Genomic DNA, 16,305 nt, shown 5'->3' on the forward strand with positions numbered 1-16,305 from the left:
TCAGAGCTGGGAGAGACCTTAGAACAGAGAATGTCAGAGCTGGGAGAGACCTTAGAACAGAGAATGTCAGAGCTGGGAGAGACCTTAGAACAGAGAATGTTAGAACTGGGAGAGATCTTAGAACAGAGAATGTCAGAGTTAGGACAACTGTTAGAACACAGTATGCCAAAGGTAGGAGGAAGCTTAGAACACAAAGTGTCAGAGCTAGAATGGAGCCTTAGGGCCCAAAATGTCAGAGCTGAGAGGGACCTTAGAAAATGGAGTATCAGAGCTAGGAAGAACCTTAGAACACAGAATTTCTGAGCTGGCCTAAGGGGCCTTAGGACCCAGAATGTCAGAGCTGAGAGAGATCTTAGAATCCAGAATATCAAAACTGAGAGGGGCGATAGAATACAAAATGTCAGAGCTGGGAAGAAGCTTAGAACAGAGAATGTCAGAGCTTGGAGGAAGGTTAGAACAGAGAATGTCAGAGCTGGGAGGGTCTTTAAATAATATATGGCTCAATTCCCTCATTTTGCAGGTGGGGAAACTGAGGCCCAGGGAAATAAATTACTTGCCCAGGGTCATATGATTTTGTAGTAGAGATGAAGCTCTGTCTCCTTACTCCCAGATCGGTGTTCTTTCCACAACACTGCCTTTCTTTGGAAAAGCATAACATTCCTTTTCTCCTTTGACTCTCCAGGGTATATCCCATTTGTCTGAGCACCGTTCATAGCAATGTACCAGGTAACACTGTGCCAAAGCAGGAGAACAAACGTCAGCTGTGTGTCAGGGTCACAGACCCTCATGTGTCACTAATGAATTACAAACGTAATCTCTGCAGGTACATACCCCCGAGCTAAATGAATACCTGGAGAGGCTGTGAGCCTCAGCCATGTGTGGTGAGACCACTGGTGAAGTCTAAGGAGTTTATATTAACCCAAATCTTTGGACTCTGCCCTGCCTATCTTTGTGGGGGTCAAAGCAATTAATCCCTTCTATTTCTGCATTTGAGTCCATATTTGATTGTCAGACCCTTAAACCAGTTCTTTTCTCTTAGTGTTGCTGGAAGGACCTGGGTCTTAGGTTTCCTGAGAGAATGTGTCCCAAGACACATAGAGCTGCCATTTTGACATCCTATCTTTTCAGGTCCCTTCCAGTTCTGAATTTCTATGTTCTAAGAACCCTGCAGGCTCCTGTATAGTAGTAAGGATCCTCCCATTTCTCCCTTCTGGTACCTTTGACTGAGCTGCCTAAAACCCATAAAGGACATCATCCTGAGGCAGAAAATTTAGTGATATTTAAAAAAAAATCTGCTGAACTCCTTGGAAAATGATTAACAAACTCCAACCCTGCCCATCCCCGTGATCCTGAATCTTTTGGTGTCATTATACAAATCCTGTTCTCCATCGCCTAATGTTCCCCTTTCTTCCTATCCCCTTCAATCTCTAACCACCCACCTGGTCCTGCCACTTCACACATTAAAGCTACCCTTCCACTGTGCCCTCTGGGATGCCCGCTCCACAGGAAACAAACTTGTGTTCATCCTTTTTTTAAAACCTTAATTGTGTATTGGTTCCAAGGCAGAAGAGTGGTAAGGGCTGGGCAATGGGGGTTAAGTGACTTGCCCAGGGTCACACAGCCAGGAAGTGTCTGAGGCCAGATTCGAACCTAAAACCTTCCATCTCTAGTCTTTGCTCTCTATCCAATGAGCCACCTAGCTGCCCCCTACTTGTTTTCATCTTAAATCTTTTCCTTTCCCATTCTTTTCATCTTTTGGCTCTCAGTCCTATTTCCTTCCTGATGACACAGCCACCCTGACTCCCATTTCCAGCACTGGCTACACCTTCGCTCATTCCCTAACTCACTGGTGGAAGTGGAGGAATTTGAATACTCTTTGCTCCTCATCACCATTTCCAGGTACCATGACTCGGTACCCTCTCCTCTTTTGAAGCTCACTCAGTCCTTATCTATTACTCAATCAAAATCCTCATATCTCTTGTCTACCAGACTCTAGGAAAATCTTTCTTTCCTCAATGAGTTCAGTGCCCTTCACAGAGTCTTTGCGTCCTCCTCAACTTCTGCCCTTGTGTTCGGTGAGATGGCCAAACATCCTGATATTCCCTCAAACACGCTTATCTCCCAGGACTTCAACTTGCTCATTTCCCATGGCCTCTTCCTCCGTCCCACCTCACCCTCACACAGAAATGCTCCCTTCCATATTTATGAACTCTGAAATTCCTTTATCTGATCACCATCTGTGGTCTTTCCACTTCTCCCTCTACTTTGAAACCACAAACTCCATGAAGAATGTGACCACTGAGTGGCATCCACCTTGGCTCCCAAACCTGGACCCCTCAGTTTTCTCCCAGGCCATAGCTACAATCTTCTGCCATTCCCATCTTGACCCTTTGTGAACCAGTCCAACTCTACACTGTCTGACTGGTTGGAGGTTGGAGGTTAAGATATTTAAGGGAATCGTCTAGGGGACCCCTCCCTTCCAGTTTTCCATCAGCATGAGAAGAAGAGTCCCAGGAGGCTATGAATGAAGATTCCTTTCCCCTCCCTCTTTTATTTTGCTCCACTCCCATCCTGCCCCTGTCTAATTCACCCAGATTATTTCAAAAATAAAAGCTCTGAGAGGCAATAATAACTCATTCTCCATCCCCAGGAACTAGATGCCTTAATAGTACATTAAGAGGGAGGGGGCAGCTGGGTAACTCAGTGGATTGAGAGCCAGGCCTAGAGACAGGAGGTCCTGGGTTCAAATCCAGCCTCAGACCCTTCTTAGCTGTGTGACCCTGGGCAAGTCACTTGACCCCCATTGCCCACCCTTACCACTCTTCCACCTATAAGCCAATACACAGAAGTTAAGGGTTTTTTAAAAATAGTATATTAAGAGAGGCCTTCTAGGTGACTCAGTGGGTAGAAAGCCAGGTCCAGAAATAGAACATCCTGGGTTCAAATCTAGCCTTGGACTCTTCCTAGCTTTGGTACCTTGGGCAAGTCAATTAACTCCCATTGCCTAGCTGTTCTTCTGCCTTGGAATCAATATACAGTATTGATTCTAAGATGGAACATAAGGGCTTTACTTTTTTTAAGATCAGTGTGATATAGTAGAAAACTTACCTTAGAACTGAGGAATCTCACCTCTAACAATAGCCAAATGCCCAAGAGACAACCTCTCTCAGCCTCATCTTCCTCATCTATGAAATAGAAATCATTCTAGCATTGACATCACAGAGGTGCTGTGAGTATCAAATGAGATCATTGATAATATTTCACATAATTTAATGTAACAATATGTGTGAAGTACTTTTTTCCCTTAAAATCATGACAAGAGTATCCGTCATTATTGCCCATCCAATGATGTCCAACACGTCCTCTGGAAGGGGCTGGCAAGTAGATTGTGGGCATGGCAGAATCGACCCAAGATGGCCCCAGGGAAACTCTCAAGATAGGTGTGAAAGCTTCCTGTGTGCTCAAGAAGAATGATTCATGGGAGGGGCAACTGGGTAGCTCAGTGGATTGAGAGCCAGGCCTAGAGATGGGAGGTCCTGGTTTCAAATCTGGCCTCAGACACTTCCCAGCTGTGTGACCCCCATTGCCCACCCTTACCACTCTTCTGCCTTGGAGCCAATACGCAGAAGTTAAGAGTTTAAAAAAAAAAAAAAGAATGCTTCATGGGGAAACCCATGTTATCACCTGAGGTGGCTCTAGTCTTCCAGATCTCAAGTTCGAGTCTAATCCATACTTTTGTTACGGCTTTATCAGAAATGTCAACTCCTGGCTCTTTCTCAGCCTTGTAAGCAGGTGCTGGCCATCTGGTACTCATTCAGAAAAGCCTCATTAAACTCATTCAGCCACTCTCGTGTGCCCTGTCCACGCCATACTTCCCTCCTCGCCTCTCTCAAGGTCTACCCATACCCACGTCCCCAACTCCCATTCTCAGGAGTCAGTCCTCCATGTCAAACATCCAGCTGACATTTCTGAGGCATCGCATTCCTGAAAGGAACTCTCATTAAGCAGCTTGCGGGCTAGGCCTTCTGGGGCTGACCCTGCAGAGAGTGGAAAATGTCGGATTTGGAACTTTGAACAGAGAATATTGCCTCTGGGAGTGGCCTAAGAACATCAAACATCGGAGCTGAGAAGGATCTTACCACACTGCAGAATGTGAGGACTGAGAGGGACCTTCAAGCATAGAACAGCAGAGCTGGGAGAGACATTAAAATACATAATAAATGAACTGAGAAGGACCTTAAAACGGAATTCCATTAGGACATAAACTGTCAGATTTAAAGAGGACCTCAGAACACAGAATGCCTGAACTGGGAGGACCCTTGGAATACAGAATGTCTGAGCTGGGAGGGAATTTAAAACCTCAAATGGCAAAGCCAGGAAGAACCCTTAAAAAAAAAAGTCATCCGGTTGATTTTTTTCATTTAAATAAGAAAAAATACTAAGGAGACTCCAGAAGATGAAGTGATCCATTCCAGATCTCATTGATTGCTGGACCAGGACCAGAACCGGGTCTCTTGATTTTCAAAAAGGACAAATCTAATCCCTTTTCCACATGAAAATCATTCAGATATTTCTTGTTCTTGATTCTTCCACCATATCCCCAGTTTTATCAACTGATTCACATATTCAATTACCTCTCCTTTGTCCCAGTCACTTCTCTCTAGATAGTCTCCAATTTAAATAATGTCTTAAGTTCTTAAACTATTGTTCCTAGCACTAACCACAATATTTCTGGTGGGGCCTGAGCAGGGCAATGAGCTGAGGGAGTGTCACTTTCTAAACCTCATAGCTCTGCCTCTCATAATGAAGCCCAAGATCACATTAGGTTTTTTTGGCTCTCCCTATCACATTACTGACTCAGATTGAATTTTTGTCCACTAAGAACTCCACATCTTTTTCATACAAATTGCTGTATAACCATACCTCCTCCATTCAATACTTGTGAAGTTGATTTTTTGAACCCAAGTGTAAAACTTTACATTTATCTTTTTTTTTTTTCTTTTAATCTTTGATGAGCAATTCAATTTGGCACTCCAGCCTGTCAAGGCCTTTTTGGAACTTTACTTTGCTAGTCTAGTAACTATTGTTTCCAGCTTTGCATCATCTGCTAAGCTACCAAACATATTTATCAAAGTGACTGATAAAACTTCTTTGCCTTTCTTCCATGGAAGCCTCCTAAATGGAAGAAGCCTTACTTAGTCTTACAGAAGCAGAGGTCACATCTGAAGCCTTCATGTCTTCTGGGAAATTAAAACCCACTCCCAGGTTGTGGCCATCTCAGCAACACCAAGTGTCTTGTTTTCTCCCTATTGATACATCCTTCATTACTCATTGCTTGGCCAGCAAAGGCTCATTTCTGTTTCATAATGGCTTATATAAGTTAGCCTTTGCTGCTCAGCAATAGGGTATGAAATGGTTTAACACATATCTGACCAGTGGATTGTGCATATTCTTTTTCTCTTCTCCTATCCCTTCACAGCTTCCTTCTTTCCCTCACAGCCTCCACATCCACTCACAGCCTCCTTCTCCCCTTTACAACCTCCTTCTTCCCTTTACAGCCTCCATCTCTCCCTTATGACCTTCTTCCCTTGATAATCTCCTTCTTCCCTTGACACCCTCCACTTCCCTACCACAGGCTCATTCTCTCCTTTTCAGTCTCCATCTCCCCTTTATAGCTTCCATCTTCCCTTTACAGCCTCCATCTCCCCTCCTAGTCTCTATCTCCCCCTCACAGCCACCTTCCTCTCATCCCCCAGGACTTCTCTTTGCTTTTGTGACTTCTTTCTTCCCTACCAAGATTAATGAATATCTCTTAGAAACAAATGATTTCTTCTTGAACATTATTGCAACAACAGAATTTTCCATTATTGTCAAAAATTTCCAGTTTTCTTGTTAGTATTCTCAATTGGTGGGTGGGGAGGGAACTTATCCATTATGAAGCAAAGTCAACTTGACCTCTATAATATGGCGATAAGACTCCATTTTGCTTTTGCCACTGTCATTCTCTATGGTTCAGAAACCCTAAAAATGGAGAAAACATCTTAACTTTCTCTCACCAGGACTCCCATCCTGGCAGGGAAATATAATTTGAATCACTTAAAGCAATGATGGCCAACTCAAATAGAAATGGAAGGGATCTCCCTAAACCATACATATGTATATGTATGGGCCACATATTAACTTAGAAAACCACAAAGTAATATTAACTATGTCTTATCATATTTTTGTTTAGTTTGTTAAATAAATTACCAATTACATTCTAATCTGATTCTGGCGGTACTCCATTATAGCTAAAGCCAGAGGGCTCTGTGTTTAACATTTCTGTTTTAAAACTAGCAAGTTTTATTAAATTGCAATAATTACCCATTAGGGAGAAGGAAGGCTTTTTTCATGCTTGATTATATTTCTCTCTCTCTTTTTTTCCAATCCCTTACTTTATGCCTTAAAATCAATATTGTGTATTAGTTCCAAGGCAGAAGAGTGGTAAGAGCTAGGCAATGGGGGTTAAGTGACTTGCCCAGCATCACACAGCTAGGAGGTATTTGAGAGTAGATTTGAACCCACGACCTTCCATCTCTAGGTCTGGCTCTCAATCCACTGAGTCACCTAGCTTCCCACCATACATTTCTTTTTGAAAGAAAATGTTACCAAGGCATCTAGGTAGGACAGTGGAAAGAGAGTCAAGCCTGGAATTGGAAGGACCAAGGTTCCAATCTGGCTTTAGACATTTTTTTAGCTGTGTGTCCCTGGGCAAGTCACTTAACCCCAACTACCTAGCCCTTGCCACTCTTCTGTCTTAGAATAAATACTAAGACAGAAAGTGATGGTTTAAAAGAAAACAAATGAGTAAATAAGAAGAAATAATTTTTTTTAAAAAAGAAAGAGAATGATATCCTCTTTCTGGATCTGGTGTCAAGAAGACCCCAGTTCAAATCTGGCTTCAGATACTTATTAGCTATTTGATCTTGTGCATGTCAGTTAACTTCTGACTGCCTCAGTTTCCTCAACTGTAAAATGGGGATAATAATAGCACTCACCTCCCGAGGTTGTTGTGAGGATCAAATGAGATAATTGTAAAGCCTTAGAGCAATGCCTGACTCATAGTAGGTGCTTAATAAATGTTTGTTTCTTTTGTTTCTCTTATTCCCTTTCTGTCTAATCATGGTTCATCTTTTCCAAATCCAACAGCCTTAACTAAGGGTCACAACACTTAAGTCCTTTTTATATAAGGGACTTTAAAGTACTTATTAAGCTCCCGCTACATGCCAGAGCCCTCTTCCTCTCCCCCAGCTCTCATCACCAGCCAGTCACCAGGCATTGTGGATTCCACCTCCACAACAATCGCTCACCTTCATTGCCTGATCCCCGCCACTGCACAGACAAAAAGCACATCCACCCTCTTCCCCAGGAGCTGGCAGCCTATTATTGGCCCTGATGAATTAGCTCTAAAAAGCAATTATGAAGCAATTAATTGGACAGCGTTGTCGCCTCAGTGCCCATATTTGAACTCTCCCTGCAATAATTTTACCCCAGAAATTGGATCGTGGCATCAAGGAGGTGACTACAAAGCTTTGGAAGATGCTAGGAAGTTTGGTTCCCCTTACTTAGTCCACATCTGTGGTCAGTCTAAGCACCTGATTGCATGTATCTGCCAGAGCCCATTGGAGTAATCTCCTCCCAGAGGATCCTGGGACATTCTTTCCACTTGATTCTTTCTAGGATTGGGTTCAAGGATGCCATTGTCGAGGAACTATAGAGACTGTTGGCAGAGAATCAGTGTGGGATGGTGAAAAGGGCTTCGAAGTAGGTAGGGGTTGGGGTACCTAGGTGGCTCAGTGAATTTACAGATGGGAGGTCCTGGGTTCAAATCTCACATAATTCCTTGCTATGTGACCTTGGAAAAATCACTTAACCCCAATTCTAGCCCTTACCACTCTTCTGCATTGGAATCAACACTTAGTATTGATTCTAAGATGGAAGATGAAGGTTTAAAAAAAATGACTGCCCAGAGCTTCTGTCCATCTGACCAGTGTTATAAAGAAAGAGGTCCTAAGGAGATCTAGATATCTAGTGATGTGGATGTATCTCTGTATTCTCCCTAGGTGCAGATGATGGGGGACCACCAACCCCAATCACCCTTGCTAGTTGTTATAATCTCCCCTTTCAATAATAGTTGCCCAGGGAGGACCTCGAAAGGTTAGGTAGATGGGTAACCCTTTCTGGTCCAACCTGAGGTTGGATAAATTATTAACATAGGGCTCTGATTAGCCTTGGATCACATTTGTTATCTGACTGCGTTAGCTCCCTCCCCAAGGGTTGTGATATAAAGACCACTCAGGAAGGTACTTATTAAACACTCTTTATCTGTAATCTATAATTAGGAAAAGGATAATCAGGATAAGGATTGGGGATTGGAGACCCTGTCAATCTAATATCTATAACTAATTAACATTTAGGACTGGAGGCTATTGATTTAATAGAAGGTGGAGCTTTGTTCTTCACAACTCCTCTGGCCCAGCCTGGCCACTACCAAGCCAGAGAATGGTGACTGCTCTTGATGCAGCTGTGTTAGTGATTTATTCTCTCAGCTTTCTCACTATCAGTGTTTGGTGAGGTACTAGCTCTTGCAGTCTTCAGGAAATATTCAGATCCTACCAGCCCTCTTCTTCATAGACCTCCCAGCCTCCCTTCACCACCCAGGGACCCAAACCCAAAGATCCAAGTCCAGGACCAAAGACCAAAAGCCAAAGACCCCTCCAGGTGGCTGTTAGGGTTATTTATCCTCCCAGGCCAACTGACGTTTTCCCTGGCTCACGGCATCTGGGAACATTCCAATCTCTCCAACTGCCTCCCTTGTCAATCAAGGTGACATCCAACATTTCTCAGGATATGACTGTAACACCAGGCAGTTAGGACAGGAGTTTAATTTGAACTATGTGGCTGATTAATTGCAGGAGCTAGTGAGTCATTTCATATTGGGCAAAACACATTCCCTCTCTGGGCCTATAAAACAGAAGTGTTGAATTAGATGGCCCTCTGAGGTCCTCTCCTGTTTGGACCTTCTTTGAACCTCTCATCTTCCTCTAATAACCACAGAGATGCACCTTCTTACTGGTACCATAAAGCATAGAACATTGGGACTGGAGTCATAAAGAATCATCTTTCTGAGTTCAAATCTGGCCTCAGACACTTCCAGCTATGTGACCCTGGGCAAGTCACTTAGCCTCCGTTGCCTAGCCCTTACTGCTCTTTTGCCTTGGAATTTATACACAGTATCAATTCTAAGATGGAAGGTAAGGCTAATTTTTTTAAATAATAATAAATATAAAATGAGCTGGAGGAGGAATTGGCAAACCACTCTAGTATCTCTGCCAAGAAAACCCCAAATGGGGTCACAAAGTGTCAGACATGGCTGAAACCACTGAACGCTGTTCTGCTGTCCCAGTAATGAATACTGTCCTGGGCACATAAGAAGCATTTGATAAATGTTCATTGACTGACTAACTGCGCAACCTTAGACACATCACTTATCTACTTTTTATCTCTTGCCTCATCTATAAAATATGGGCTTTGGAATAAATGACTTCCAAGGTCTTCCCAGCCCAAAATCTCTTGGGAATTTCTCCTTGGCTATCAATGTTTATATGTCCTATTCTTAGAGCTGGGCTTGTAACAGGAGTTTATCCAATAAAGTAATCTGATGCAAAGGATCATAGATTCTGTCTCAAATACTCCCCTTTCCACATCACATCTATATTTTCCATCTTTGAGTGCTGTGAACCTTTGAACAAAGTCCTTAAGTCTCTGATCTCCTTTTCCCTAACTCTAGGGTCACAGCTAGGAGAGAAGGAGGGTGAGATTGCAAGTAGAGCAGATTAAATGTTTCTAAAGACCCTGGCAATGGTCCTGTGCTGTAGTCCAAGGAGTGACCAATGGTGATAAAATAGGTCTGTATTAGTAGTAAAGAGAATGATGGGATCCAAAGCTCCAGGTTCTAATTTCAGTTCTGTTCCTTCTTGGCCAAGAAGCGTCTTCATATCTCTGGTCCTCAGGTTCTACATCTATAAAATAGCAATGAGAAAGTTTGCTTTGCCTACAAATCATAAGTATTTAACCATCTCCTATAGGTCAGGTGCTGGGGTTCTGCAGTTGACTGTATCACTCATTAAGGTAATCGTCTCTCTCCCTTACCCCCACCCCCACAGTGCTACAGGCATCCGAGAGGCTGAGAGGTTTGGGACCCCCCCTGGAAGATCTTCCAGTGTCACTCGGCAGGGGAAGGACTCGGAGAACAACAGCAGTGTCAAGTACAAGACTGGCCGGGTAAGACTCTGGGAATCCCTGACTCCATTTCCCAGCCTCTTTTTGGTAGTCTTAAACCAGGCAATGGGAAGAGCCCTATTCCCAAAGTAAGAAGATCATTTCTCTCAGACTGGGAAAAGCTCTTCCAAGGCTGACATTTCATGTTTTAAGTTTCCCTGATCCTCTCATGTTCTATATCCTAAAGTCCCTTTGAAATTAGACAGTATCTGTTCAAAGGTGGCTCCCCTTCTTGCTCCTCTTCCCTCCCCAGTTTCTTATTTTTGACATTCCCTACTAAGGTCTCTTCTAGGTCGGACATTCTCTGTTTTAAAGACCTTCCCAGTACTAACATTCTTTGTTCAAAGACCTCTCCCAGCTCGTACATTCTGTCTATGAAGACCTCTAGTTCTGACTTGATGTATTCTGTGACCCTTCCTTGCTAATAGTCCACATCTGATGGGCCCTTCCAAATATGACATTTTATGATTTTATTATGGTTTTTAGGTCTATTCCCAAAGAGGTTTTTAAAGGGGGAAGGAGAAGAACCTACTTGTGCAAAAATATTTATGGCCACTCTTTTTGTGGTGGCAAAGAAATTGAGTGATTGAGGGAAAGTCCATCAACAAATGGCTAAATAAGTTGTGGTATATGATGGTGATGGAATACCATTGTGCTATAAGAAATAAAGAGCAACATGATTTCAGAAAGAGCTAGAAAGACCTACATGGACTGATGCAGAGTAAAATAAGCAGAACCAGGAGAACATTATACACAGTAATAGCAGTGTTGTATGATGATCAACTGGGAAACTATTCTCGACAACAAAACAATGATCCAGAACAATTTGGAAGGACTTGGGACAAAGATTGGTATCCACCTCTAAAGAAAGAGTTGGATACTCTTGTTGGAGAAGGAATGCAGATCAAAGCATATGATTTTTCATTTTACTTTATTTATGTTTTTATTTGGGAGTTTTCATTTTATATGAATATTCTCTTACAACAATGACCAATATAGAAGTATGTTTTCTATGATAATGCATGTATAACCCAAATCAAATTGCTTACTATCTCCAGGAGGGGGAAGGAAAGACAGAAAGGAAGACAATTTGAGTCTTATAATTTCAGAAAACATGTTGAAAATTGTTATTACATGTAGGTGAGAAAATAAAATATTAAAATAATAACATTAAATATTATGGGTTTTTCCCCCCCAGTTACCCCTAGGGAAGATTGGAAGAGGGTTCAGCAGCAAAGACCTTGACTTCCATGATGACTATGGTTCTCTCAGAAATGAAGATTGCTTCGATGATGACCCTCAAGATAGACCAGATCAGTGTCGTTTAGAAAACTACAGTGGGCTTGAAGTCACCAATGTGTAGCAAATGGCCTTATTCCCATCAGACTCATGGGCCAAGGAGAAAGATCAAAGGAGGAAGGAAGGAACTTATGAAAAGCCAACCCAATATCCCTTCTTGGGTGTACATAGAAACCTTGAACTAAGTGACAAGATGTCTGTCACCTTGGTAACCAAGGGACACTCCTCAGACTAAACATGGCCAATCTGTAGACTGACCAACTTTAGGAAGCTTCTGAAATGAGCTCCCAAGAGGAACTTTGAGGATCCCTCTCTAGGGAGCTCCAAAACAGATAATAACTAATGTCCTGTCCTGGATGGTTTAGATATTCCTCCACCTGAAAGCAGGGGATTGCCTCAGAAGACCTCTCCCAAATCACTATAACCTCTACAAAGTTCTAAGGTTCTCAGGCCTAATTTCAGAGGAAACTTAGAAGTTAAACCATCTGTGAGCTCCCTGTGAGCCCCAGACCAAGGCACCATAAAGAGGAAAGATCCCTCAAGACGAGCTGGTGGGTTGACTGAGTATTTCAGACACCAATATGAATGGAAGGAAGAAAAACCATAGAAAAGGGAAAGTGATGGCCCAGCAAACAACTGCCCTTCTAGCCAGGACAGCCTATTGGGAACGCAATGGGTAGCCAGGGATGTTGCCTCCCAGATATGATATTTGTGTAAGAGCTTCACCTCCTGCTGTTCTTTCCCCTTTGGTTTTCAGTGGATTATGAGGGCTTCCCCAGCCTTCCAGACTCCAGCCTAGGTCATCATGGCCTCCATGGGCAGAATGGGTAAAGCCCAGGATTTGGAATACCTTAGAGCTCCATTTGGAATTGTTTTACTGCTTATGGAACCTTGGAGAAGTCACCTCATTCCTGATCCTCAGTTTACTTGTGTATAAACTGAGTTTAGACTAACTGACCTCTAAGTCTTCTTCCTGCCCTGTTATTCTTTAATTGAACTTCTTATCTTCTTTGATCTTGTGATCTTTCTTGGAGAGTTGACTGTCTCTATGACCTTGGATGAATCACCTACCTTCCCTGGGTCTCATTTTCCTCCTTTGTAATGAGTAGGACCTCTGAGGTTGCTTCCAGCTCAAAATATAGGATTCTATCATGTGAGGCAAATCCCAGACTTCCACCCTTGGCTTTAGAGACGCACAATTTAAAAATCCATGAAGGGCAAAAATGGTCACGTTGCCTAAGATCCTTGCACCAGGAGAGAATACAGTTGTAAAATAAGTGGCCTCACTTAAGGGTGCGGAAAGTGAGGCTCTTGAAGAATCATTGCCTATCCATTGCCTGGGAAAGCTATGGGATCATTTCTTCTAGATGAAGCCGACTTCAATATTGAATTCCTTGATGTGGTCAATCTTTCCACAAGTGCAAATCTCAACCTATGGACCCATTCTCATACCTGTGTGATTCTTGTCCATCTTCTTCCATAAGTCCTCCTCTCATTCTTTTTACACTTCATGGATGCACCACACTCAAGTTGTCCATTTGCTGAGGCATAAAATGAGGAGACACACGTTCACCAAAAGGCTTCACCCTCACCATGGGATATGTCCTGTGCAAAGTCCAAATGGAGGAGGAGGAAGAGGAGGAAGAAGAAGAGAAGGAGGAGAAGGAGGAGAAGGAAGAGGAAGTTCTTCAGATACTTCTCTCAGTGAATGGCATTAGGCTGATTGCTTTAGACCCAAGGGCACCACAAGCTCTTTCAACAAGATCTACAGCCATCCAGAAGAGATCAGCTTGGCCATCGACATAGGAAAAATGAAGTAGATGAAGAATGTATGATACTCAGATTAAAATATCCCATTGGCTAGGGGACCAACCTGTTGAACCAATGCATCATGATTTATCCTTGGCTGAAAAATGTTATTGAAACCATCCCCTATTCCCAAGAATGATTGATTTTGCTTGAGTCAAGAGACATGGGGGAAATAGGTTTAATTCTGCTCCAGAGTGCCAATGGTGTCTTTAATTTAGGGGGAGGTGGGATTGAGGGGTGGGGAAATCCTGTTCAGTATTCAACTAATGAATTTGATTTTTTTTATGACATAACCTATCTGCTCACATAAGTCTTAACCAAGATGTAAGGCCAACAGAAAGGAGCCAATAAGGTTTCTTCTGCCATTGTCATGTGACCTCTGCCTAGTGACCTCACCTGTCTGTGCCTCAGCATCTTCACCTGTAGAACAGGGACAGGGCATCTTGTCCCCTACCTACCTCACAGGGATGTTGTGAGGACTAATATGCACTAATTTCTGTTACACACTCCATGACTTCTCAGAAGGGCCTCGGTGACGATGGGCAACCTTCCACTTCTCCCTTCGATGATGGGTGAAGAAAGCTATTTCCTGTAGCTCATAGAACTTCTCTCACCCACTCTGGTCTCTCTCATGACTCACATAGAAAATCAGGCCAAGGGCTTCTAAAACTCAGTCTGTTTCCAAACAGTGTCCAAATGATTGGGTACCAAGGAGAAACACACTCATCTACCTACATCACAGTCCAATTAGCGATCGTACTGAATTGGTCACTGGATTGCCGTCCTTCATCAGATAATTTAGCACATTGCTAGGCCCACAAGAGGGGCTCAGGAATTGTTTAAAAGGTTTCTTTTTCTTACATGCAGATATCAGAGCAGAAAAGCAAACTCAAACTCAAACCAAAACCTCAAAGCCAATGTCAACTAATGACTGAGACAAATCCACAAATTCATAAAATTAGGATTCTGTTTTCACATCTTTTGCCAAGGCTAATCATTTAACTAAAAAGGCCTGTTTTTAAAAGTCATTAGTAGGGGGCAGCTGGGTAGCTCAGTGGATTGAGAGTCAGGCCTAGAGACGGGGGGTCCTGGGTTCAAATCCGGCCTCAGACACTTCCCAGCTGTGTGATCCTGGGCAAGTCACTTGACCCCCATTGCCCACCCTTACCACTCTTTCACAAAGGAGCCAATACACAGAAGTTAAGGGTTTAAAAAAAAACATCATTAGTAACTGTAGGAATGAATGAATGATAATATATTTGATTTGATTTTCCACATGATTATAACAAACAGTCAACTTCAGGGAGCGTTTTTCAAAGTATTTATACCTGTAACCAGGTCTGACTTGGGCTAAAGAATGATGATCCTGCTTAAGAGAAGTGTAAATCGAGGCCCGTTCATGAATTTGTTCATTGTGCTTTCGATAAAGCCAGGAAGTACTTTTTGGTCTTTGGCCATCAACTAGAATGAGATCAGATTATCTTTTCCTTCCCCTAAATGTTTGGAAACATCTAAATAATAGATATGCTATATTGATGTCACCACTTTAACGGAGCAATCCATTTTATACCCATTGACTTGACTTTTTGACTTCAGACCCTGAGATCTTCACTCTTCCTTTTGCCGTGCATGCTATAAACACCAGTGAAACAATAACCCATGGGGACGTTGTTTCATTTGACGATACCCAGTGTGCAACTGGAAGTTAGCCTGTCCTGAATTCCTGACTTCTGTCTGTGCCTCATCCTTGTTTCCCATTCTGCATGATTACAAGGGCCCTGATGTCCTATTGCTAGATCCCTGCATCCAGTACTACAAAAAGATAAGAGCCCTCATGAGACCTAACCATAATGTGGCAACATCAGTGGCTTTGGAAGCATAGGTCCTGGGTTCAAGTCATAGCTCCACCATTTGCTCCCTTCTGATGTTGGGCAATTAACTCTCTTTATTTTCCAAAGTCTCATTTTCCTCCTTTGTAAGAGAGGGTTAGACCAGATGATCTATAGAGCTGTAAAGCCAACAACCTATACTTCCTTACACGTCACCACTTGAACAGAGATTCACTTAGTTTTCTTAGGGAGTAAAATAATGTTCTTTGATTTAGAATGGAGGATTGGTTTATATCTGTGGCATAAATGGGAAAGATAGAGCCATAACTAGGGTAGGATGCCTGAAGCTTTGCTTCAAAGGGTCAACATTTTAGAAGGTGCTAAAAACTCCATCCAGGAACATATTTCTTCCCTGTTCCCCACCCCATGACTTCCCTTTAATTAACCTACACTCTTCCTATCCCAAGTGCAAAAATTCTTAGTTATGGCTATGGAGAAAGAGGAAAAGCCTCTTGGAAAATGGTACATCTTTTCCGAAACAATTTTCCTCCCTAAATGCCCCCAAAGTAATGGTATAAGAGGGAGCTCATGGACACCAGATGTTAAATTTCCTTCCACGAGCTTCTAGGGATCTTGGACATCAACTGTATTTTTCAGGTTATGAGACCCTAATTCCCCACTGTCAATTCAATTCTAGGATCTCTTACAGCTTTTTGGAGCAAGTTCCAAGGCTACCCTAATACTGACGACACTTGCCTTTAAAGACGAAGATGAGCCCTTGGTTCAACCTTCATGAGGTTTAGAGTTCTTTCTCTGATCCTGGGGTCTGATTTGTGCTAATGAAACAAGACAGTCTCCTTTGTCCCAGTCTAAGAAATTGATGGAATGGGGAAATATTCCCCCTGGGGAAATATAGTGCCAAAATTCCAGCTCTTCTTCAAGTCTGAGAGGAGAGAATGAGTGGGGAAAGGAAATCAGAAGGAAGATTTTTGTGACATCGTGACTTATGAGAAGAGCTCTGGATCTGGAGTCAAAGGAGCTGACTGGC

General features: G+C 42.7%; 1 protein-coding gene across 1 annotated transcript in view; it reads left to right on the forward strand.

Annotated features, from left to right (window-relative positions):
- The window catches only part of KAZN (kazrin, periplakin interacting protein), a 621,239-nt gene extending 609,556 nt beyond the window's left edge, over positions 1 to 11,683 (forward strand). Inside the window, exons 13-14 of the mRNA XM_044668681.1 lie at positions 10,206 to 10,323; positions 11,519 to 11,683. Coding sequence (XP_044524616.1) covers positions 10,206 to 10,323; positions 11,519 to 11,683 — 283 coding nt within the window. The remainder of the gene's footprint in view (positions 1 to 10,205; positions 10,324 to 11,518) is intronic.
- Positions 11,684 to 16,305: the final 4,622 nt, after the last annotated feature.

The sequence above is a fragment of the Gracilinanus agilis genome, chromosome 3 (assembly GCF_016433145.1).
Source record: "Gracilinanus agilis isolate LMUSP501 chromosome 3, AgileGrace, whole genome shotgun sequence".
Taxonomy (NCBI): domain Eukaryota; kingdom Metazoa; phylum Chordata; class Mammalia; order Didelphimorphia; family Didelphidae; genus Gracilinanus; species Gracilinanus agilis.